The 24,617-nt window shown below is 44.6% G+C and overlaps 1 protein-coding gene across 11 annotated transcripts in view; it reads right to left on the bottom strand.

Moving 5' to 3' along the window:
- Positions 1-2,806: 2,806 nt before the first annotated feature.
- Positions 2,807-24,617, bottom strand: part of MAPKBP1 (mitogen-activated protein kinase binding protein 1) — a 159,392-nt gene continuing 137,581 nt past the window's right edge. For 5 of the 11 annotated variants that reach the window (XM_073586506.1, XM_073586491.1, XM_073586552.1 and 2 more), the window contains exons 26-31: positions 24,159-24,341; positions 19,875-19,959; positions 13,662-13,921; positions 12,121-12,954; positions 9,916-10,001; positions 2,807-7,730 (exon numbers count right to left, since the gene is read on the bottom strand). In XM_073586506.1, coding sequence (XP_073442607.1) covers positions 7,440-7,730; positions 9,916-10,001; positions 12,121-12,954; positions 13,662-13,921; positions 19,875-19,959; positions 24,159-24,341 — 1,739 coding nt within the window. In that variant the 3' untranslated portion in view covers positions 2,807-7,439. The remainder of the gene's footprint in view (positions 7,731-9,915; positions 10,002-12,120; positions 12,955-13,661; positions 13,922-19,874; positions 19,960-24,158; positions 24,342-24,617) is intronic. The other 6 variants (XM_073586523.1, XM_073586562.1, XM_073586533.1 and 3 more) reach the window with 5 other exon arrangements.

Here is a 24,617-nt window from a genome sequence, read left to right as displayed (position 1 = left end):
GATCGGAGATGTAAGTCAGAATCACCCAATACGAGTCAGAGAAAATCACGGACCGTGCCCACATGGGATCAGGGTACCGTCCATCATGAATAGGCGCTTTCCGATTTAGTTTTCCCATACGAAATGCCGATCACTGACTGTAAAAACGGAAATGAATGAAAATCTGATCCAAGAACCCTGTAGGAGCCTTTAGGACGCGGACGCACCATGCAGCTGGTAGTGTGGCCGAAACCCCACTCATCCACAGCAGAGTAAATTGCTGTGACCATTTATTTCTTATAATGGGTGGACAAGTTTCCCCGCACCGCCAGCTGCGATGTGTCGCCTTTTAATGGGAACTGGTCATATTAAACATGGCAGGATGTTATGGAGCTCTAGGAACTGATCAGATTGATACTGTTTTGGGGGAGAAAAGTTTCATTTCATTGAAATCTCTATGGTTTGTATGGGTAAGAGTCCAGTGGGCGGTCCTATCAGTGATTGAAAGTCTTCCATGTAGGACTGTGCATGCAAGAGATCGCTGCATCTGCACTGCTTCAACTAGCTGTACTGTTGGTATAGAATTTCTCGCACGCACACTACGGCCGCTAATCTTGGTTCTACTAAGGGGATTTCCGAGTCATTATAGGTGCAACACCAGCTCCCCAGTCTCCAATCAGTAGGATCGAGGATCCAGGCGTCACTTTTTACAATTCGCTATGCAAATAGTCTCTTCAGAAAGCAAGAAAACTAGAACTATAGTGCCACCTATTGGTAAATCTATGCCACTCTCCTACCGCAAACAAAGGGCTCCTCTTAGGCCTCATTTGGTTTTTCAAGGATAGAACACGTGCTTATTAGGCTACATTCCCACAGTGAGCTTTGAGGTGAGTTTTTGATGTTGAAGATTTTCTGCACCCATTAAGGTAGATTACTTGTATTTTTTCAAGACTCACCAACAACTCATAGTGGGAATGTAGCCGTCATGACTCTTGTTGGATATCCCGGGGCTAGGGGCTCCTACGCTGTTCCTAGTGCTAGGGGCACCCTAGCTCACTGGATAACTTCTGATGGTGAAGACGTCAGGGCCACGTACCTTGCCTTAGCTCCTGAATCCGCCCTTAGTCTGTACCCTTCCCCCACCAAGAGAAGAGGGGAGTAGTAATGTACTGTAATACACCAACCAGACAAATAAGGTAAGGAGTACAGTGATAAAGGAAAATACCAACCATACACATATAGTCACACAAACAAAAGAGTGGAACATCAGGGAGTGTAGGAAGGGAAAAATTAAAGTAGAAGGAGAGTAATTGCATACAACCAAAACCAAGCAACAGTCTTTAAATAAATCCACAAAACGCCTCCTCAAACAACAAAACTCCTTCAGCTCCTGAACCTGCTATCCAGAGTCCAGTTTATACAGGAGAGGGGATTGGTCAACTCTGAACAGTTGACAGCATCAATGCAGGAAAGCTTCCAGGAGCTCTCAGCTGAGCAGATTAACTCCTGCATTGCTAGAAGAAACCTGAAGTGCTTCTAATCAGTGCATGAGTAGGAGAAATCAGCACAGTCTTCTGGATCCTCTCCATCGCAGTAAATCCGTGACTATAGCCTTATAGTTTATAGGGCTGTTAATTTTTTTTTGTGGATCTTGAATCTGGAAGACAAATGTAATGGATATAAAATTGTCCATACAAGTCTGTGGGTCTGCGAAAAAACACTGACAGTGCATGGATGTTTTTAGCATTGCAACGGGTAGGAGAAGCTTCGAAACTTTTTAGCTTTGGCAAATAAAATAACTGATGGTAAAATTGGACGCACTGACCAAAGACTGCAGAAAATCTGATCCAGAGCACTGATGAATTTGACGGTCTGAAAAAACAGGAGTCTGAATAAGACCTCAAGAGACTCCTGAACTAACATCTGAGCGCCATCTTTCTCATAAGGGAGTTTCTGAAGGCAGAGTCTCCCATAAATCCAGACATATGCAACACGTCACAACAATGATGTAGTGCCAAGCAGAATTTAAAAAAAAAAAACCTGCGGATGCCGGTTGATAGGCGGTCCTCACGGCTCCCGTATTGCGGCCACAGAATTTTGGCATGGCCGAGTCCTGCAAATTCATTTCCACCAACTTTTAATCAAAGCATAAAGGCACAGAAATATTACCTGGGCAGTTCTCCCAACACCGCGACCCCATCTGATCAAAAACATCTTACATCTCAAAAAGTTTTTTAATTTTTGTAAATGTTAAAAAGGGGTTGTCTTAGAGCGACTGCAGACTGGCAAATCCTCAAATCATGTGCAATGAGGATTCCATGGCTCCAGCAGTCCAGTAACTTGTATACTTCCAGCCACAATCAGACTAGTCTGTATCTGGCCTCACTCAATACAATTGCATTGAGCAAGGCTGCACAAGTCTAGTTGACACGTGATCACATATATGCAAATCGCATACTAATCACATTCACGATGCTCTCAGCACTAGAGAATCCTAACAGCACGCACAATGTGAGGATTCAGACATGTAGCTTAAGGCTGGACAACCCCTTTAATCCAAGATGCATTGTTCTTTAGTCTATAATGACCAAATTGTGTATTTTCTCCGAGAGAAGAAAACGGTGCATAAAACTCTGACTAGCGCAAAAGTCAAATGGTCTTCATGACCAGCAGGGGGGGCTTCAGCCCCTGGACCAAGACGACGACTAACATTTTATGACATTTCAATAAGTAGGATTTGATTTATTTTTTGGTGTTTTTTTTTTTTACATTATCGTTAAAGAACGCATCCTAAGAAACATCCGAGCATGAAAAGAAATAGAATAGACATTTTTGACATCTTTAATAAGAACAAAAGTTGTAAAAGAGTCACACTTTTATTTTGAGTTTAAGACAATGAAATACAAAGGAACAGTTTAAAAAACAGCCCGATCTTCCTCGGTAAATGTGAGAAAGAGGCAAGTCACAGAGCAAAAAAAAAAACAAACAAAAAAAAACAGAAAACGTAACAATTGCTCCGATTGATTTAAAAAAAAAAAAAAAAAAAAAAAAAAGTGTTTCAAAAATTGTATCATCTCTCTAACCCCATATGTTAAAGTATAAAACTGTACTGGAGCGTATGTATGCTGTACCATCGCCGGTAGCTGCTGCACACAGGGGCAATGGAGTTCTGCCAAATGATGGACTACCAGCACCAGCATGCCCTGCCAGCCCTAGGGTCATAACTTCCCATTAACCTGCGTGCTGCTGGGTGATTTGCTGTAGTCCGTATAGTGAATGGCATGCACGCCGCTCGCCTATGACCTAAGCATTCACTAGGACGACACCATGCTTCTCATCATCATGCTCCAAAAACGTTATATGAACATCAACACTTTTTGGATCGTTCCCCTTTTTTTTTTTTTTTTTTTATAAAGGTTTATCTTACACTATTTACAACAGTGATAGATGGATATTAGCAATTTCCAAATGCTAGAGATGGAAACCATAGGGAATAAGGAACAGTTTTCCATCCAACTGTTCATTATGGGCAACGTCGGCCGTCTAGTTTAGGCAGATCAGTGATGAAGGGAGGCCTTTGGAGTTTTTTGGCTATGAAGCCAAGAACTTACCCTGCAATGATCTGTCTCGGTTCAAGAGTGGTTACAGATCGCTCCAGTCAGCGATTCTCCTGCTTCCTGTGATGTCAACAGAGCAGCTCCTTCTCTTCCACTCTGGTGATGGGACGTCACTGCCGATGCCATGCTGACTGACATCTGGCTCCCCGATGCTGTAGGCCGTGCTGGCTGACAACTGGCATGATGTTGGCAGTGACGCACTGTCGACAGAGCATAGCAGAAGAGAAGGTGGTGATCTGTTGATGCGAGGAAACACAGAATCGCAGTCTAAGCCAGGATAGATGTTGCAAGGCAGAAATTAGCAACTACCTTCTGTTAAGTTCTTAGCCCCATAGCCAAAAAAACTAAAATCACTGATTGTCCAAACGATTATGTTCTTCTACTTGAAGGCTTCAAGTAAGCGAACAATCAGACAGCCACATAACTCGGATGGGGATCGCAACGCAGTGCTCGGACTAGCTGGCAGCTCTCCCCACCAGAGGGTGACAGGATGTATTTCTATGCAGCAGTCACGCTCCGGTCAGGACAGCCACCGGCCAGTCCGTGCATTGCAATCCTCGACAGGAGTTTATTTGGCCACGTGACTCTTCCCTTTGACATCGATTTGCCCCAAAGATGTATCTGATCTCAGAGTCCAGATCCCCAAAGTATAAGGAAATTCACCTTACAACAGCTCACAAAGACCGGTCAGAAGGTGCCAATGTTGGCGGTCCTTTACTTTAGACATATGCAGATACCCATCTAAAGTGAACTGCAAGGCTTGGTTCACACGTTCTAGGTTTAGTGAGGTTTTTATGTGCGGATTTCTATTAATAAAACACGACATCACAGTGCCTCCTCTAATAGCACCTTCTGAGACGTCTGTGCAAAAGTCACAAGATCTGTGAAGGAGGAAGAAATACAAAAGGCGACCAACGTGCCGCCGCTGGTATGACCCAGCCTGGAAGGGTGACTAAAGATATAGAGAGGGGTGTGATCAAATACTATTTACACAAAAAAATGGCTCAGTTTCCTGACAAAATCAGGGCAATTGTAAACTACGGTAGGTTGGAGTAAAAAAAATTTGGAATAATTTTTTTTTTTTCATTTTAAGGTAAATGGGCTGAGTGTAGGGTACGTTTCATGCCGTCTTCTATGGGGCGGATTCCTAGCCGCTGTAACTTGGGTATAAATGTCAAAACCATTGGGTGGTATAGCTTCTGAAGGGAGGTCACTGCATAGCTCAAAAGCCTAAAAACAACCGTGAGGACATCAGCGGTGGCCGGAAATAAGGAGATCTCTACAGTACAAAAAAACAAAAAACCCATTCTTAAGAGTATGTATCTATAACCACAAGTCTATCATCACGTCCGCTGGAGACTTCTCATACAATATGGATTTATTACCTTTAACCAACTTCTTAATGCAAAAACCTCTAGAAAACATTTGAACTTTCTGGTTGCCGCCATCAGAGGACCAGCCTCAGTCTACTGCCCAGCAGGGGATACACCGCTGCCATTTGCACGAATAACAAACTTTAACAATACTACAGCTGCAACAAAAAGTCTATCCCTGCAGTAATAACCACACACACTTCTCTACTTTCATATAATAAAAAATCAAAAAAAAAAACCCCATCTACAACTTGCATTACTCAACTAGAAAAACAAATGATAAGAGCTTGACGGGTAAATGGACACGTCGCCTCTGCAGGGCCCAAGTAGATCTGTAACAATCAGATGGGATTAGCCCCTGTTAAGACTTATTAAAGAGGATAAAGCACGTCAGGTCACGGTCTAATGTCAACACTGGCGAGGACGACAGGTAAAAACTGTACAGATATAGGAAACTACAGTACGTAGGTGACAGAACTGGAGATTGGCCAAGCCGGACAAATCCCAGGAGCCACACAATGGGCATGTGCACACTGAAGGGTTTTTTTAAGGAGTTTTTGGAGTGGAAAGTCTCCAAATCCGCCTCCCAAATTTTAAAAAACTGAGTTTCTGCTCTGAAATTCTGCAAAAAGACTCTGTGCACACATAGCCAACCAATGAGCACCTTTAGTTTTTTTTTTTTTTTATTATTTAAATGTAATTATTTTGGGCCTAAAATAGTTTTGGAATTGTGTTGCATTAAAAAAATAGCAGTTTGCCTTTATAATGCACTGTTCATTGCTGACTGCAGAATGAGTTCGTTGAGGATCAGTCAGTGAGCGCGTTCTAAGGTGAGATATTGAAACACTTATGGTTAGGGCTCATTCAGACATTGGTGCACATCGGTCCGATCTCAGACTCCCAATCCAAGCGTGACAGCTACATAGACATATATGAAGCGCTCACGCTCTGGTCAGGAGACCTACGGCCAATACGTGCACTGTGGTCCGAAATTGGCCTGATGTGCACGGACGTCTGAACGAGCCATTACTCTATTACCTGTCTATTTTTTTTCATTGAAGCTATTACCGGCTGATTTATGAACACCATCTATCCCGTCAGAATGAACTCACTGACTGATTCTAGGTTAACTCATTCTGCAGCCAACGAGGCTATAGGAGGAAAAATTTGCAAGTTTTTTTTTTAAACAAACCAAATTGCAAAAGTGATTTTTAGAGACCCCCCAAAAAATGTGAAAATGGTCTCTAAAGATATCAGTGAAATATTCATGGTAGATGCCACAAATGTCTATCCTGAGAAAACCCCCTTTAATCGCTAGATGAAAGTAACAACAGCACTAGGGATGAGCCGTGGCACTTCATTCCTTGTAGGACTCGACTTTGCTTTCTCTAGAGGTTGCGCGATTGGTCTGTAAGTCAATGTTGGACTATGCTGCCCCATACAGGGAGGAAAGGGGGTGCATGATGCCTTGCTACCATTGCTGGCGTGTGTCACAAGGCAAGACCCCAGCCAATCAGAAATTGATCCGATACTAACCCACTATATTAAAATGGTCTCCTAAGCTGTGCTGTATTTTGTCCTAACTTGCAAAAAAAAAAAAGCCACTTATGCATCACTTATACAGCTATGGACATGTGCAAAAAAATGCCACCATCAATAGAGATTCTATACTACCAGTCACCTGCTTGCTGATGGTTTCCGACACCGCTCTAACAGGCGAGATGTAACCCATCATGGCTAAGGAATAAAACACGCACAGGTTTTCTACGCTATAAGGAAAGTGTCCATAGACTGGATTTGTTTTTTTCTGTTTTTTTTTTTACTCTACACCCTTATACACCCGATTTCACACATCACAAGCCCAGTTGTGCCCCTGCCACCCCTCCACTCAGCCACCAGGGGGCAGAATCAGCAAGAGAAAATTGCACTTCGTCCAGATATACCAGCCCTCGGAAACTTTTACAAACTTTCTACAGAACCCGAATAAAATGAACATTTTTTTTTTTTTTTAAAGGGGACATAAAAAAAACACATATGTAAAGCTAAAAATCAATAATTTAAAATATATATATATAATGCACAAATATAATACTTATTCAAGGCTTTCACGTAGTGTACGGGGGGGGTCACCTGCCTACGGCCCTAAGAATGTATATCCAGCTCCCAATATGGCGGTAACCTGTATTACTGCCATAAGTTTCATTGTGAAGAAGTTCTGCATCTCTGCGAGTAACCAAGAGCAGAAACAGAACTCTTGGCCAGGGCAAAAACAAGCACTAGTTCTGGAGAGAAGTGCTGCAGCTCTGCAGGAGGGACAGGAACGCCGATCCGCATCCGCTGCTGCTGGTTTACAGAATTTACATAATCTTTACTTTTTTTATTTTAATTTCTAAAATTTTTTGGCTTAAAAAAAAAACAAAACTCCCCATATGTGAACAATGATGAAATCTACATGTTCATTCTGTATCAATTAAAGTTTTTTATCCATCCTCTTTTCCACTGCTTGAAGTAAAAGTTCTGAGTACTGCTGCAGGAGAGCGAGCGTCTTATCATCGCCCAAGTGTCGGGAGCCCCGCGATACGGTAGGATCAGGCTTTTCTTTGCAATCCTCCTGCTGCGGAGACGAATCTTCATGCATTGCAGGCTCAGGATCGGCATCGTTTAAGGAATCCAACTCCCTCTTTACCATGCCAAACGTTTCGGTGAGGAGGCCTGCCATCTTGCCATGATCCAAGTTTGCTGCTGGGCCAGCTGTGGTCACCTGAAAAAAGGCAAAAACAGGACCAAAGGTTGAAATTTCAAAAGGTTTTTAGTGCTGTGTAATAGTTATACACTAGTGATGAGCGAGCGTGCGACGATAAGGCATTATCATGCTCGGGTGCTAACGAAGTGTCTTCGGCGTGCTCAGATACTATGTTCCAGTCCCTGCGGCTGCATGTCTTGCGCCATTCGACAGTCACAACACATGCGGGGATTACCTGTTTGTTAGGCAATCCTCACATGTGTTGTGGCTGTCCAACGGTGCAACACATGCAGCCGCGGGGACTGGAACATAGTATTCGAGCACGCCAAAGTCACTTATTTGCACACGATCGTGCTCGGATAGCACCGTATTCCAGCACACTCGCTCATCACTGTTACATAGCTTAAACTTAAGGCTCCCGTAAACATTCGACTAAAGTTGCCAAGACCGGATCATCCAACAAATTAATATATATGGGATCCTTCCAACTCCAATGACAGATGAGGTCAGGGTGCAGAAGAATCCGGCACATTGGATTTCTGACAGCCGATCCTTTTGCTCTCCTTGAAGATAAGCCAGAGATGTTCCTGCGTATGGGGGAGTCCAGAGAGATATCTAGCTAAAACTTTGAATATGTTTTTTCAGATTTGACTGCACTTGAATTGCCTACAGATCAGCTTAGATCTCTGTCCTAAGACCCCCCCCCCCATTGATCAATCAATAGACCCCCTGAACAATGTGCAGCTCAGCAGACAGCAGCAAGCACGGCTATGCATTCTATGGAATCCATACTCCACTCCGCATGCGAGCACAGGTAGGAGCTTTATGTTCCTATGTGCAGAGTTGCACACCGTTTGGGGGTCTATTAACTGATCGGTGGAGGTGTCAGGACCCTGAACCCTCACTGATCTGAAGGCAATTAAAGCACCTATCAAATATGAAAAATCACTTACAGTTTTACTCTTTATGCCAAAAAGCTGGAGCACACTTGGTAAATATGGTATATTAGCCTGTGGCTACAATATCAATTGAGGGTAACGTTAATGAATGGGTAGGGGGTCACATTGCAACTGCAACGGTGACAAGCAAATTGCTGAAAGTCAAAATGATTCCGATATCTTGAGATCCACTTATCGCAGTCACAGCATCTTGCAGGTGACCACATGCACTAACATTAGGTGGTAATGTTTTTGGTTCCTAGAGCAATCTTTTGCAGCGACATAGGGGTCGTATTTGAGGCCTCAATGTTACAAGCACCCTTAGCCACAACAGCTTTTCTAGAAACTTTCTAAAGAACTAGTGAAGTGCAAAAAGTTTCTAAACCCCTAAATAAATGGGTCCTACGGCACGTGCACCAGAATAATGGCTCAACTTCATACAGTATCCTGACTCCTGCTTGTCAGTAAATCTCCCCCAAAGTGTAATGCACAAGATTGTAGCTTAAAACCCTTTGATAAATGTGGTTTCCATCAAAGGGGATCTGTCACCCCATTTTAGCCCTATAAGCTGCAGCCACCGCCATCAGGGGCTTATCTACAGCATTCTGTAATGCTGTAGATAAGCCCCCGATGTAACCTGAAAGATAAGAAAAACACGTTAGATTATACTCACCGGGGGGTGGGGGCGGTGGGTGTCACGGTCCTGTCCGGCGCCTCCCATCTTCATGCAATGACGTCCTCCTCCTTGCTTCTGCCTCGGCTCCTGCGCAGGCGTACTTTACTCTGCCCTCAACAGGGCAGTTAAAGTACTGCAGTGCGCAGGTGCTGGGAAAGGTCAGAGGGGTCCCACGCCTGCGCACTGCAGTACTTTACCGGACGGGATGGCGGACCAAAGGCCAGGGTGAGTATAATTAACGCTTTTTTCTTATCTTTGAGGTTACATCGGGGGCTTATCTACAGCATTACAGAGTGCTGTAAATAAGCACCTGATGGCGGTCGCTGCAGCTAATAGGGCTAAAATGGGGTGACAGATTCCCTTTAAGTTTTTACCGAATCCAGTACAGCTGTCGAGTTCTCACTGACCTATGGAAACCATACTTCTAAAACCATGTAAAGTACACAAGTAATAACTGCATTAATACTGTAACATACTGTTATATTAATATAACATCATATAATGTTGTAGAAATTTGAAAAAAAAAAATTCCTTTACAGCTTCATGGTTAAAAACACACAGAATTGATGGCCGGGATACATTTACTTACCGATCGATAAAGGCTCAACGCCCGGTGGAGACTATCCTGCAGCTCAGAGGCGATCATTTCACACTGCTCCAAGCTGACTGCTTGCGCTGAAACAGACGGACATATTAATTATCGAGGACCACATTTTATAATACTTTTACTACATTATGTCACTGCACAAGACATATGGTCAGCATGGTTTAAAAGGGTTGTCCTATATAAGCCATGGGGGCATATGGACATCACCGAGGAGGTAGGCTCCACTGCAGAACGGCCTCAACCTGCCTAAATAAGGAGCAGCTCTAAAGTTAAATTTAGAAGCCGCCATTCACTCGAATGTCCACCATGTAATGCCACATTCTCCCTGCGGAGGCAGCCACAACGGTAATCAGCAGGTCACTGACCAATACCTGGGTCACTTCAGACAATAAAAATGGAGTGGCATTGTACATGAGCAACCTCCGCTGCCACTCACACAGGACTCTAGAGCCCCGGTTCTCAGGATTGGAGGGACTTCCAGTGGTCGGACCCCTAGTGATCAGATAAAGGGGTGTTCTCAAGTTTGAGCATTAACAAATTGCAGGAAGCCAAAACTAGAAATGGATTCTATACACATTGGAAACTTGATGAAACATAATATTAGCAAATACCTCCAATTAGAAATGTAGTATAGTTCTTCTGATTCACTATGTCACTTACCCAGTGTGCAGGGCATTGTAGTAGCTTAGACAGCCATGGTTATGGCCACTAACAACTGTCACTATTGAAGTGGCCATAACCATAGATATCGAAGCTATTGCAATGCTCGGCACATTGGTTAAGCGACATAGCAAATTAAAGAAACTATACTGCATTTCTAATTGGAGGCATTTACAAATATTACTTTTCATAATATTTCCTATTTGCAAATACCTCCAATTAGAAATGCCGTATAGCTCTCCTGATTTGCCATGTCACTTACCCCATGTGCAGGGCACTGCAGTAGCTTATATATCCATGGTTACTGCCATTCACATAGTGAGTTAGTGGCTGTAACCATGAATACCTAAGCTACTGCAATGTCCTGCAAACGAGATAAGCGACATAGCTAATCAGAAGAACTATACTACATTTCTAATATAAGTTATTTGCTAATATTGATATTATTACAATTTCTACATATTGGGATAGGATCTTGGAGATGGGGATACTCCTTTAAGGCTTCCATATGCTTAAGATAAGCATTTTCCAAACTCCAGTCCTCACTACCCCAACAAACAGAATTTCCTTATTACTGCACAGGTGATGAAGTTATCAAGGCATCAGAAATGCACACCGGTCCTCTCACCTGTGCTGTACTAAGGACATCCTGATCTGCTGGGGGCCATGGGGACTGGAGTTCGGGAAACCACGCATTAGATTAAAGTCATTGCTCATTTCGGCAATGACCATCTTATGTGTATAGTGGCCCCCAAACAGATGATGTAGGATAAGAAGGACCGGGCAAGTAGGATTTCAACATTTGATCATTTTGTCTTGAGGTGCCTGGCAGCGGCTTTCTCCTTTCCCAGTTTGGCAGAGTGCTCACGTATGCGGAAATCAGAGGAGAAGTGTATAACCAGCCTTATATTTCTCTTCTCTGCATCCATTCATAATTTTGGCTTCAAAGGTCAATCTGTGTGTGAATACTGGGTCACCCATGTAACAAAGATGATGTTGGAGACATTACTCCAAAAAAAAAAAAAAAGTTACTCCTTGTAGGTGATCATCTATTTAGCTTCTCTACTTTGATTTCACACCGTTTATCATCTCATATCATCTTAGCCATCCTTGATCTCCTCACAGGAGACCTAGGACCTCTATAAGATGTCATCTTTAGACCAGACAATGGAATCGAATAGACTATGAATTAATAAACTAGGAATAAGTCTGGGAGACAAAAAAGGTAGAAAATATGCTAGGTTTTTCTCATATAAAAGCATGGGTAGTGACATGCATGAAAACAACCAGTATTCATTATAAAAACAACCATATAAAAAGTATAGGACTTATCATAAGTAGTAGAAATCAAAGAAAAGAAGTGAAGTGTCTCACCATTCTGAGAGTGGCTTATGGAACGAGACAGGCGAGAACAAGACGAAACAAGCCAAAGACTGGACGGAGAGAGACGAGATGGAGTTGTGAGGTCACCCACACAAACCGGGGACAGCAAGGGAGATACCATCAAAGATTGTCCTCTGTGCCCACCTGAGTCTAGAGTAGAGGCTACATCAAGCGAGGGAGATCTAGGCCTTATAGTTTCAACAGGACAAAGTCCGGGATGAAGGTCCGGAGTGTGGCTGATCGTAGACGCTCTGGCTCTATGAACAGGCTTGAAACCTTCCAGACTCAAAGTCAATGTGTCTATGGGTTCACTTATGACCAGGTTTATTTCAACATTTTCTTCAGAACTCTGCTTCTTATGACTAGTATCCTCTGATTGAACTTTTTCAAATCCCCCTGAAGTTTCGTGGTCATTCTTGTAAGTTAAGTCGGCAAAAGATAACCTAGGCTTCCAGCTGCAGCCGGGTGATCGAGGCGACCGTGGCGATTCCATCTCAATTGAGCTCCTACTTCTACCGAATGAGAGAAAAGGTCGGTCAGGCAATGGTTTTGCAATGTCAAGAGTCAAATGTGCCCGATTCTTTGACTGAAAGGTCTTCGGAGAGGAGGAAATTGTACTGGTTTGCAGAAGCGGTTTAACAATTACGCTGTCTTTCATGGGTAGCTGGTTCTTCTCGGCTTCTACAGACACGGCCAAGATTTCTGCTGTTTCGCACACATTTTTAACATCAGAACCGTTCGATGTCTCCTGTGTTTCGCCAATGTTCAAATTGTCACCAACAGATACGCTTCTGGAGATCTTGGCCATGGAGCTAGTTGTTGGGTTCATATAGGATCTACCCTTAGACTGTTTTACATCCTTGGACTGGAATGGTAAGGACTGGCATTCTGTTTTCATCAGCGTTGCTGGCAAAGTGCGCCGGTGCAGGGCCTTCTGTTGTTTTTCTGCAGCACTTTGGGTCTGTGGACGCATTTTGACTGCAAAAAGATTCAACCACAGAAAATCAGAAAGGGCTTGCGCCATCAAATATGGAGATCATGAGTTTTACGTTATGCAAGAGGCATGCAAGTTTATTCTAATCAAACAAAAATAAAAAAATCTGGAACTGAGAATATATATAAAAAAATTCTAAAAGTTAAAGAAAAAAAAAAAGCATAGAATTAGTAATAAAAACATAAAATGATAATTTTTGGTACTCCTCGTAAAATCTATTTCTTGTAGCCTTCATTGGAAGGCACAAAAAGCATAGGTAATAGGCTACCACTAAGAATACAACTTAGAAATAAAGTCAGCTCCTCTCCAGAAGGCTACACCCGGCCTGCCAACACCCAGCTATTCAGTCAGTGCTAAAGTAATAGGAAAAGCAAGCAAAAAAAAAAACAACGGAGGCTATGAGAAAGATTTTACGTCGAGTACCAAAAATCCTCTCTTTTTAGGCTGCTCCATTGAGGGACACAAAAAACATGGGAAGTCCTCAAAAGGAGGAACATGTTTTTTTTCCAACATGTATTCTTAGTATCAGCCACCGGGTAAGATTACCCATGGTTTCTGCAGCAGGTCAGTGGGGAGCCGGGTGTCAGACCCTCATCGCTCTGTGATTGATGACATATCCTGAAGATAATATACCTGAACAACCTTTTTAAGTGCCAAAAATCCAAGAATTCCCATGCGTCCTTACTCCTACCTTCATGAACGATGTCTTGAACTGATTGAGTTTTGCGGATGCTTGAAACAACGGAGTTAAATAGTGGACCAATTCTGGCCATCTTCACTTCTGCTGGCTGCTTCCTCTTCCTTAAGTAGGCCGGTTTTAGAGGGCTGGCAATGTCTTGTACCCGAGCATAGATGTCATCTAATGTAGGATACTCGAAAGGACTCCCGTTAAATTCTGGACTGACCTCCTGATCAGACAGACAGCAAGTGCTGGACCCCGGATCTTCTCTACTTTAAAGAGAACACATGGGAAGTTTTGAATCATAAAGATGGCAATCTTTCAGCTGTGGAAGAACCGATCAGTATCACTATATATCTGCTTTAGTGCTCATTCACACGTCGGATTTTTCCACGTACGAGAAAAATGGATCGATAATTATTTTTTAGAGCAAAAACAGGATTTTTAGTTGCTTACCGTAAAATCTGTTCATCGGAGCCTTCATTGGGGGACACAGAAACCATGGGTGTATGCTGCTGCCACTAGGAGGCTGACACTATGCAGAAAAAAGTTAGCTCCTCCGCAGTGTACACCCCACCGACAGGAAGTAGGATGATCAGTTAGTGAGAAAGCAGTAGGAGAAGCAATCTGTAATTGAGATAAAAACCACAGAAATCCACACTAACAATATTATACAGTAAACCGAGCTGTTCAACTTGGGAGGGTGCTGTGTACCCCCAATGAAGGCTCAGAGAAACAGATTTTACAGTAAGCAACTAAAAATCCTGTTTTCTCTATCGCCTTATTGGGGGACACAGAAACCATGGGACATCCCAAAGCAGTCCTCAAGGGGAGGGAACAGCAAATAACTCCATCAGGACGAGGGAGTCAGCCTCGTCACCTGCAAGGTCACCTGCGAGGTCTTCTTTACCCCGACCGGCACTTGCCGAAGCTAGGCATGGGTTGTGAAAAACCTTATGGACCTGTGGAGGACATATCGTCGCACTGCAGAGGTGCCAGACGAAGGCCCAAAGAGTACCGCTGGGAGGACACCCACTGCCTGAGCAGGGTGCGTCGTACTGAAAAGAACGCAGTCGTTCCTGAGCCAGCAACCCTACTAATGTCGACCAGAAGATTCCGCGATCCAACGCTGACCTGGAGGCCAGAGGACCTCTATACTTCAAGCCTGAGCTTGATAAGTACCGTTGCTGTGGCCAGGTAGCCTGATGAGAGAGCGCCACAAAGGAAAATCTGAGGCGGACGAAAGAAAGGGAATCCAGAATGATGGAGAGTGGACCACTGATCCAAAGGAAGAGCACCACAGCTGGTACAGAGTCTGTGAGACCCTAGGAGTGGTGGAGAGCCTGAAAAGGGAAGGCTACCAACTGAAAGGAAAATTAACCCGTCCGTTGCAAAGCAGAAATCGCCAAAGCCCTGAAGAAATCAGAATCTGAATAAGAGCTTCATGGAAAAAAACATACGATTCACAGGAGGCAAATGCTGAACGAAGAAAAATTTTCTTTGTGAGAAAAACAAGGATGAACTCAATCCTAGATCCCGAAAAGGCACGCTGAGGAAAATGCGCTGAAGAATGACAGGGTGCAGCCTGAGGAAGGAGAGCGCTTGTCCTTCCGGTGACCCTCTCAATAATTTGGCCTGTTGGAGCCACCCGGAAGGAACGGAAGTTGGTGTGAAACTGAAAGCCAAATGGACCCCTAGATGGGAACGATTAGGCGAAAACCAAGGTCCCTATGCAAGAAAAATCTTTTGGACAGTGAAGCCGGTCATATCTTCCGACCGGCCTCCAGGAAGAATGCTTTGATGAGCAAGCTAGGCCTTGCAACACGGGTTGAGACAAAAGGCAGGTCACGATATAGCGGCGGGTGGTTTGAAGGTTGACCTTGCCAACTACTGTGTGAATTGGCCATTGGTATCCCTGAGGGATGCACTTCTGAGAGAGGAAGGACTGTAGAAGAAGACTTGGAACCAGAGGGTTCGTAGTCGCAGAAGTAGTCTAGTTTGCAAAACGCTCGTGAGAAAAGAGATATACCGAGGCGTCCCCTTGTTTGGAAACGGCTGAAATCCGTTCTGTGAGAAAATGGCAAGACCTGAGAGCAGGGCACTGAGAACCTGCTAAAGAGTCGAACACTGAAAACGTACTGAATGGAACCTGGGAATAACCTGGATCCCATCGCTGCGATGTTGGCTCAGGATGGCTATGGAGAGACAACTGATTGCTCGACTAAGCCGGTAGAACGAAGACTACTGGATGACCTTGCAGACTGAGATCAAAAGGAAGATAACCCAACCTACAGGGATGAGGGTGGATATGGAAAACTAGTCCAGCTGGACTTAGAAAAGAGATTAGTCGAGCAAGGAACGTCCATGTGTAAGGAAGGTTGGCACTAGGTAGGTTAAATAGACACCCGAAGACAACTAGGCTGACGAAAGGCAGGTCAATCCGTATGACGAAGTAAACGACCGAATCCATACTGGACCCTCTGGAGCAGGGAGGGAATTGCAGTGTGTATACCCGCTTGCCTAAGTCTAAGACAAGAAGCGCTCGAGGATAACATGGAAAAGATACAATTGTAGCTGAAGGAAGAAACGCGTTATCACCAGACTTATCCTTGGATCCAAGACTGGAGCAGCTTTTACCCTGGTTGATGCTTGCGCAGATCCCACTCCTGTCTGAGATGGGATACTCTTTCCCGTCACGGTCAGAAGTCGCATGTCTGCGCTGCCGGAGGCTTTACCTGGCGTCTCTAAGAAAGAATAGGCAAGTTCCGACAGATAAGTAGCTTAGGCATTGTGGTAGCTTGAAGGCCCTTATGACAGACTAGGACCTGTAAACTACTATTGGCCAAACATAAAGATAGGCGTAACACTTAGGGTCCAGAGCATGCCGCAGACAAATCGCGATCAACCGTACCTGACACGAGAGTGTGTGACCCACCTGAAGGTGGAGTATCCAGTTATGTTGCTACCGAGATCCGCTCTGTGGTACAGAGATCTGCTCCGTCTGAACATGGTAATGCTTACGTTTAACTGTTAACAAACCACAGATGTTATTAAAAATTAAATATGCATCTGAAAGGTGTGTTTCACTCACCTGGAAGCGGCCTGTAACCGCAGCTGCAGCCCGTCAGGCGCAATAAATGCCGGCACCTCACCCCGAGTGGTGATTAGACGGGAGCTTAGGCAAAGGCTGCAAAAGACACCGAGGAACGCGAGAGAGGACGCTCCTGACTCACCTGAAAATGAGACTGTGGAACCGGACCGGTGTAGTAGATGGACCTCGGGTACGTTTGAGTTACCAGAAAGGCGGCATGTATTGACAAACATGTCTGGTAGAGGCCCATTCAAGTACTCAATAAGGGATAGAATACTATTGCAATAGAACGCGAGAAACTTGAAGGCTAGAGCGTCTAACTCACCTGAATACCGTACCGAACACCAGTACCACTGAAGCAGTGAACTTCGGGCACGTCTCCACCGTAATACGGTTGTTCGAACTACTGTACCTGGTAGGTGGTGCTTTTGAAGCCTGTATAGCGGATATAGCACAGCTGCAATCGGCTCTAAGTATCCTGTGAACAAATCAGCGTGGAGAGAACCCGGAGAAGGGTATAGGAGACAGCCCTTTCTGTGCTGCGGTGCAGTCTAGGTCTGGATACCTGACGGCATTAGACAGAATAACGGCTTCTGTGTAGCTGTCTAGGTCTGAGTACCTGACGGCATTAGGCAGAAGAATGGCATCTGTGTTGCGGTCTAGGTCTGGATACCTGACGACCTCAGATAGAATAACGACTTCACGTGTAGCAAGCCGTACCACGAAGTCTGTAGTAAAAGTAGAGTCTGACCAGACAATTCTTCTAATGGTAGAACCGTAGGCCTGGGATCAGAAAGAGGCTAACTCTACTCTCTGTTGTGTGCTATGGTTCGAACTTCTGGACCTGCGAGCTGTGGTCAGCTTCTTTATCCACTGAACCATAGAGGACAATTGCCGGGTAACGGACTTCTATCCAGCTGGAAGGCCGGCCTAAACACTGTAGACGTGAATAGATAGAAGTCGCACATTGATCTGGTTAGAGCCGTATGAAGCCAGCGTCCGGAGGGGGCTGCAGAAAAAGGGAAGGGCGAGTGCCTGTGAGCAGTAGATATGGGAGCAGATGCTATGCCAGGGCTCCAGCACCTTTATGTGTGAAGCAATGGCTGAGTGGTGCTCTGCTGAAATCAAGGCACATATGTGCAATGGCCGAAAAACCCAACAGCAGAATCAGAGGAAAACGTGCGAGTGAAACCTTCTACCAGATTAATGCCATGCGTCAAACACAGAAGACAGCAGCGTGGCTCTACAAGGCTCTGTGTGCCATGACACCAGACATACTGATGTACTAGAGGCTGTGCGGCAGAAGATTACATTTACGCCAGTAAATTACACAACTCCAGAGTACTATTACGGCAGTGACTGTACAGTTCTAGCGTACAATTACTTCAGAGACTGTACGGCTCCAGAAAACCATTACGTTAGTGGCTGTACTGCTCCAGAGACTGTACGACTATAGCGCCTATCACGTGAGACGCAATTGCTAAGATGGATTCTCTGCTCCGACACCGTACCTGCGGAAAGTGTGGCCCTGCTTAATTATTCTATGAGGGGCTTATACTCTGCAATGTCCCTGATTCGGCTGAAGGGAGCTAGGTAGGAAACAGTTGGTCCTGTCCGGTGAAGATACTAACCGTGACCCACGCTGGGAAAATACGACCGCTGTGGTGGATGCCGACGCAGGGAGGATGCCGAGCAGAATAACGGCTTCAAGACATATCACATTTTGCAAGTAAGAGCAAAACTGTGCGGTGACGAGGACCGCGCTGCCCGCAGGCAGGATATAGTCATCCCCAGTACTCACATCCATATGGCCGCTCAGAGCCCCCACCTGCCCGCATCAGAAAGGTCGCACTGTGCAAAACTCCACTCTGCACAGCGTAAACGGGAGCGTAGCTAACCGTCCGCTCTGGGAGCAGTAAGATGGTGGCGAGGAAATACTCTCTGCGCCACAAGGGAAGCCGGCCGGAGGGCGGAGCATGCGCCAGGAGCAGGGAGCGGCTGAGGGGAGACGGCGGGAAAAAGCCCGCCCGAAACGAGAGGATGGGGGGGCGGAGCTACCGCGGACTAGGCCGCAATTGAAGCCTGGGCCTAGATTAGACCCAGGAGACCGCCGAAGGGGGGCCGCGGAGGCCCCCAAAAATCTGGAACTATCCCCTGGATACTCCCAGAAAGGTAGTCGGGTGCGGGGGGAAGCGGTGGGGCGGGAGCCCCGCGCCGAGGAGAGCAGGCTGCTGCCCACAGTTGTCTATACTGCTGAATAGGGAACCAGCTGAGGGAAGCCTAGAGCACACAGCACTCGGCGAGGAAAGGTGAGGGAATTGCCAACCTCGGCAGGGAATAAGCTCCCCACATGAGCGGCCGGAGAGCAGCCCGGGATAGGGGAGGGCTTTCCTGTTCTTTACCTATCTTCTTACGTTTACCTCTTTCCCTGTGGTGTTAGACGTCCGGAAACCTGTTGCAGGACGTCACGTCTCATCCAACTAACAGGCTCTGGTGGGCGAGTAGGTGGGAGACGAAGGGCCAGGACCAGGTCTGGATCACCTAAGCATGCTTCTGTGCTAGGGGTTTGGGTCCTGCCGGCTATACGTATGAGAATACGGGGTGGCAGTACACGCCGTACTCATAGTCTCTTTGTGGGAGTACAGTTGTGACCTTTCACACTGTATCCCTCCTGGTACCTGAAAAGGAACGACGCACATTGAGGTAGATAAGGGTCTAATGAAAGACCCGTGTCCACCTCCTACTGACACTAAGCTAAACTGATCATCCTACTTCCTGTCGGTGGGGTGTACACTGCGGAGGAGCTAACTTTTTTTTGCATAGTGTCAGCCTCCTAGTGGCAGCAGCATACACCCATGGTTTCTGTGTCCCCCAATAAGGCGATAGAGAAATTTGGCGTTTGTAATCATTTAATAAAAGGGGGTGGATTTAAAGCGTCTGAATGCAGCTCATCTACTGACTTATATGGTTGTGTGCGGACGTTTATGTTGAAATTTCAGAATCACTTAAGAAAGGTCCCATTATATGTCCCTTTAAAATGAACAGCAGCAGAGGTAGAAAAGATTCCTGGGCAAGAGGTTAACCAAACCCAGTCCATTTGTGATTTTTTTTATTTTATTTTGTAACACACTGACCTGGTTGCTGGTACCTGTGCCATCGCTAGAAACCTGGATGAGATACTGGCACAAGCATTCCTCTCCGAGGTCAGAACTGGTCCACCTATAGATGGAAAACAGAGCATTAAAAGTTTTTCTTTTTTTCCATAAAGCCTTCCAAGTACATGTGCTCTTTACTTTTTTACTCTTTTCTGTCTACAGCACCTATGCAAACCTATGTGTCCCCACGGTTACAGAACACAAACTGTGTGCATTCTGATTCTACAGTCGCAATTTTTCAATTCTTAGTCCCTTGTTCTCATCTTGTTTGCCACGTATACAAATGTTTCTGAAAGACACACTATATACAGCTCTGGCAAAAATTAAGAGACCACCACATCAAATCCCTGTCATGGGCAGCCCATTCTCCAGACCTGAACCCCATTGAAAACCTCTGGAATGTAATCAAGAGGATGATGGATAGTCACAAGTCATCAAACAAAGAACTGCTTACATTTTTGTACCAGAAGCAGTGTGAAAGACTGGTGGGAAGCATGCCAAGACGCATGAAAGCTAGGATTAAAAATCATGGTTATTCCACAAAATATTGATTTCTGAACTCTTCCTGAGTTAAAACATTAGTATTGTTGTTTCTAAATGATCATGAACTTATTTTCTTAGCATTATTGGGGGTCTGAAAGCACTTTTTTTTTTTTTTTAATTTTGACCATTTTTTTTGTCAGAAAAAAAAATACAAAATTTATTGCTTGGAAATTTGGACACATGTTGTCACAAGTTTATAGATTAAAAGAACAATTTACATTTTACTCAAAAATATACCTATAAAAACAAAAAAAAAAAAAATCAGACAAACTGAACATTTTAAAGTGGTCTCTTAATTTTTGCCAGTGCTGTATTATATCCATATGTTCTCATCAGCCCCACAGAGGCCCAAAAAGGGTCTTGAATCAATCTGATTTACCATGAAAAAAAAATATTTTGGCATACAGCTATTAAAATTTTTTTATAATGGAGCAGCATGTGCCAGTCACGCTCCATTCATTCTCTCTGGGGCTGCCGAGCGCTGCGCTCCATTTTTTCCCGGCAGTCCCAGAGAGAATGAATGGCGCGGTGGTTGGCATCTGATCTGCCGCTCCATTATGTAATGGCGAATAAAACTGCCGCAATCCTAGGAGAGGGCGATAAGTTATTTCAATGGACACCCCCAGGGCCGCCATCAGGGCATGACAACCCTGACTGCTGTATGGGGCCCGGTGAACAGCAGTACAGAAGGGGGGGCCCACAGATCAGGGGCTCCCCTCCTGTGCTTCTAGTCATCGGGCCCCAAGTGCTGTGCGCTGCTGCCTGGTCTGCGGCGCGCCTCGCACACATCAGAAGAGTCGCAACAGCGGCCGGCATCAGATGAGAGCTGCGCAGAAGTGGAAGAGGTGAAGGACCTGTGGTGACGTCATCAGCTCCGCCCCCTGATCACATGATGATGACGTCACCACAGGTCCTTCAGCTCACAGCAGCAACTGCATCTTCACTGCAGGAGAGTGAGGGCCAGGTATGAAGAAAGTTTTTTTTTTTAAATTTAATTAATGAAAGCATTCAATATATTTCACCGGCAGGATGGAGCTGTGTCTTCATCCTGCCAGGGCAGATTGGAGTGTGACACTGGGGCCAGGGTCGGAGACAGATGGGGCCAGGGTCGGAGACAGATGGGGCCAGGGTCGGAGACAGATGGGGCCAGGGTCGGAGACAGATGGGGCCAGGGTCGGAGACAGATGGGGCCAGGGTCGGAGACAGATGGGGCAGGATCATGGGGCAGGATGAATAAGATGGATACAGATGGGGCAAGATGGGGAGGTCATATGGGGCAGAATGGATACTCATGAGGGCAGGATGAGAGGACATGTGGCTGAAGCCAGGAATGAGCCACACGGGGCCAAGGTGAGGGATATTATTACCATAGGGGCTAATTAAGGTATATTATTACTGCAGTAATGCATTTATTTTATTTTTTCAGTATACTGTTTTAAATGGGGGCGCAGTCCTGTTACTGTGTAGAGTGATGCTATGTCGCCTTTTTTTCCTTCATGTGGTGTAATGTAGAAGTTGGGAAAAAAAAATAAGTAATGTGTTCTGTAAGTGGAGCTCTAGATAACTGTTATTTCCTGCAGAGACGAGCCCTGGCTGGAAGACGTGATGGCGATCTGTGCTGGATGAAAGATGAAAAGCAAAGATGAAGAACTTCACCTAGAGACGTCACTGGTGCTTCAGTGTGTTACCTGTACACTGACACTATACACTGTATACTATATACAGAGGTCCTGTGTATAGTGTCATGATCACTGTATTACCTGTACACAGACACTGCATACTAAGTACAGATCTCCTGTATATAATAGCACTTATGATGATAGTATTGTGGGGGGTTTTTTATTACTGATCAGTATTGTAGTATTCATTCACTATGTGGTGGTAATATGTGGTCTGGACATGATGTAGCGGTATTTGTTACTTGCATGTGGTATTATTCGGTCACTGTGGTGGTAATATGTGGTCTGGTCATGGTGCGGTGGTATTTGTTCCTTGTATGTGGTATTATTGGTCATTTTAAAAATAAAAATATATCTAAATTGTATTGCATATTTTAACAAATATTTAATAGGTTAGCGTAGAGTAGAGCTTGGCCAAAAGTGTCTACCGTCTTATGGTGGTGGCTTAAAAAATCTTTTGGCCAAAACAAAAACTGCCGGCTATATGTGTGATCTGGTGATGGGAACTGTTAATGTGTGACTGGTGAGAAGTGGAGTTTTTCCAAGAGAGCGTGGTGGGACAGTGGACAGTTCGAGGGGTGAAGGGCGGGGCTGGGGTGGAGCCTGGGCGGAGTCTCAAGGGGGCCCCAAAAATTTTGCCAGTATGGGGCCCCGAAATTCCTAGTGGCAGCCCTGGACACCCCCCTTTAAGCTTTATAAGCTACAATTAGGCTAACAGTAGAAAACCCTGTGTTTTGTACTAAACCATCCCGATCTACAGCTGCTAAACTGCCCCGGTGAGTAAAGGTGGCCACAGACCTCAGATAGTGGTTGGGACAATGCTCATTTGTTCACAGCGGTCTTTCCAACCCTTTTGGTCCCCCATCATGTGCTTTCCATTGGGAGAGGAGAGTAAGCCCGCTGTCAGATATCTACTGGCCACAACTGCTCTCCCTTGGGAATTAAAAAGAAATAATTGGGCAATAAAACTCAATACGACCCATCTTTATATCCCCCGATATCTATTGGGGGTGAAGGGTTGGTAGGTCACCATATGCTTTCCCTTCGACTTTGCTCTAATGTGTTTATTTATTGCGTCATTGCAGTCTTTTTTTTCTTGTACCAATTTTGCTAAAAAAGCTGTAAAGTGAAAAAAACCTAAAAATTAAAACTAGATAAACTTCGACTATTATAGAGGCGTGAAAGAGATTGACTGGGATTGTAATATAAGGATCGGCTTCTTTATTCCTCCAAAATACTATTCATGTTTAAGGTCTGTCAGGTATTTAATGGGGCATAAAGAGGACCTATGATTCAGGTCGGAAGTGTCCAGTTTTTGCTGTCATTTTATTCCCACTGCTCCTCTGAGTATTCAGTTTTTTTGTGTTTTATAAATCCTTCAAGTGGTTCAAGAGATATAGGGCTTTTTATAAGTGCAAGTTTTTAAGTTATTTTTACTAAAGGGGTGTGGCTCACTGAGTAATTATGCACAGCATCCTAAAGACACGCCCCAGAGGATGCTGTGAGCCACAACACCTTGAAAAAAAGAAAAGAAAAAAAAAATTAGACCTAAATAAGGCCATATCTCTAGAACTGTACAGCATATTTAGAAAAAACAAACCTGAATGTTCAGAAGAGCAGCGGGAATAAAAGAGCAAAAACTTGTCACTTTTGACTTGGCAACAGGTCCTCTTTAAAGGAGATACCAGATGCTTCTTTCTAGTATTGGATAATGCATTAAAATAAAGAACTCTTTGTCCAATTTGACATAAAAATGTGGAAAAAATATAAGGACTTATGTGGTAAGAATCAGAAAGGGGAGGGGAGTGCAATGTGCAAACATTAAGAGGTTTAGAGACAAAAAGGTAATTTATGCAGGGATCAATAGGGTGCAAGCAAGCAAAAATTAATAAGGTGATTAAGAAAACAACAAAGGAAAATACAATAAGATTCCTAGATCACTTCAGAGCAGGTGCTGGAATTCTCCATCTCTCTAGGGAATGGTTAGTATTACAAGGGTGGTCCAAGTCAGAAGTTAAAAAACAGAAGATTTTTATTTAACCTGGGCCATTGTTTGCCGAAAGATTTCCAAAGTGCTGTTTAAGGAACATTTCCTGATCGGGTGTCTGTGGGATATCACCATCTAGAACCAGGCAGGGGGTGTCCAGCTCCTCAACCTCTGCTTGCTCTTCTAGATCGGACGAGTTCCCATCTACACTTAGGGGCTCCGTACTTTCAGAGTCTTCTTGGCACAAGAAGTAAAATAAGAAAGCACGTAAGTGGAACACATTTCAGTGCTGGACGGGAACATGAGATTCTGAAATGGAGGAATCCAGTGTTTGCATGCAATAATTGTGATTAAAGAGGACCTGTCACCAGTTCAAATGTGACCAGTTTTCACATTCATTTTATTCCTGCTGCTCCCCTGAGTATTTCATTTTTTCTTTTTTTAAATCCACTGTCCAATTCCAGAGATACGGGCCTTTATAGCTACTGCCAATTTTTATGGTCTTTACAAAGG

The sequence above is a fragment of the Dendrobates tinctorius genome, unplaced genomic scaffold (genome assembly GCF_039654945.1).
Source record: "Dendrobates tinctorius isolate UK_male_01 unplaced genomic scaffold, ASM3965494v1 ptg000010l, whole genome shotgun sequence".
Taxonomy (NCBI): Eukaryota; Metazoa; Chordata; class Amphibia; order Anura; family Dendrobatidae; genus Dendrobates; species Dendrobates tinctorius.
Note: the sequence above shows the minus strand (reverse complement) of the source record. Positions and strands in the feature narration are given on the sequence as shown.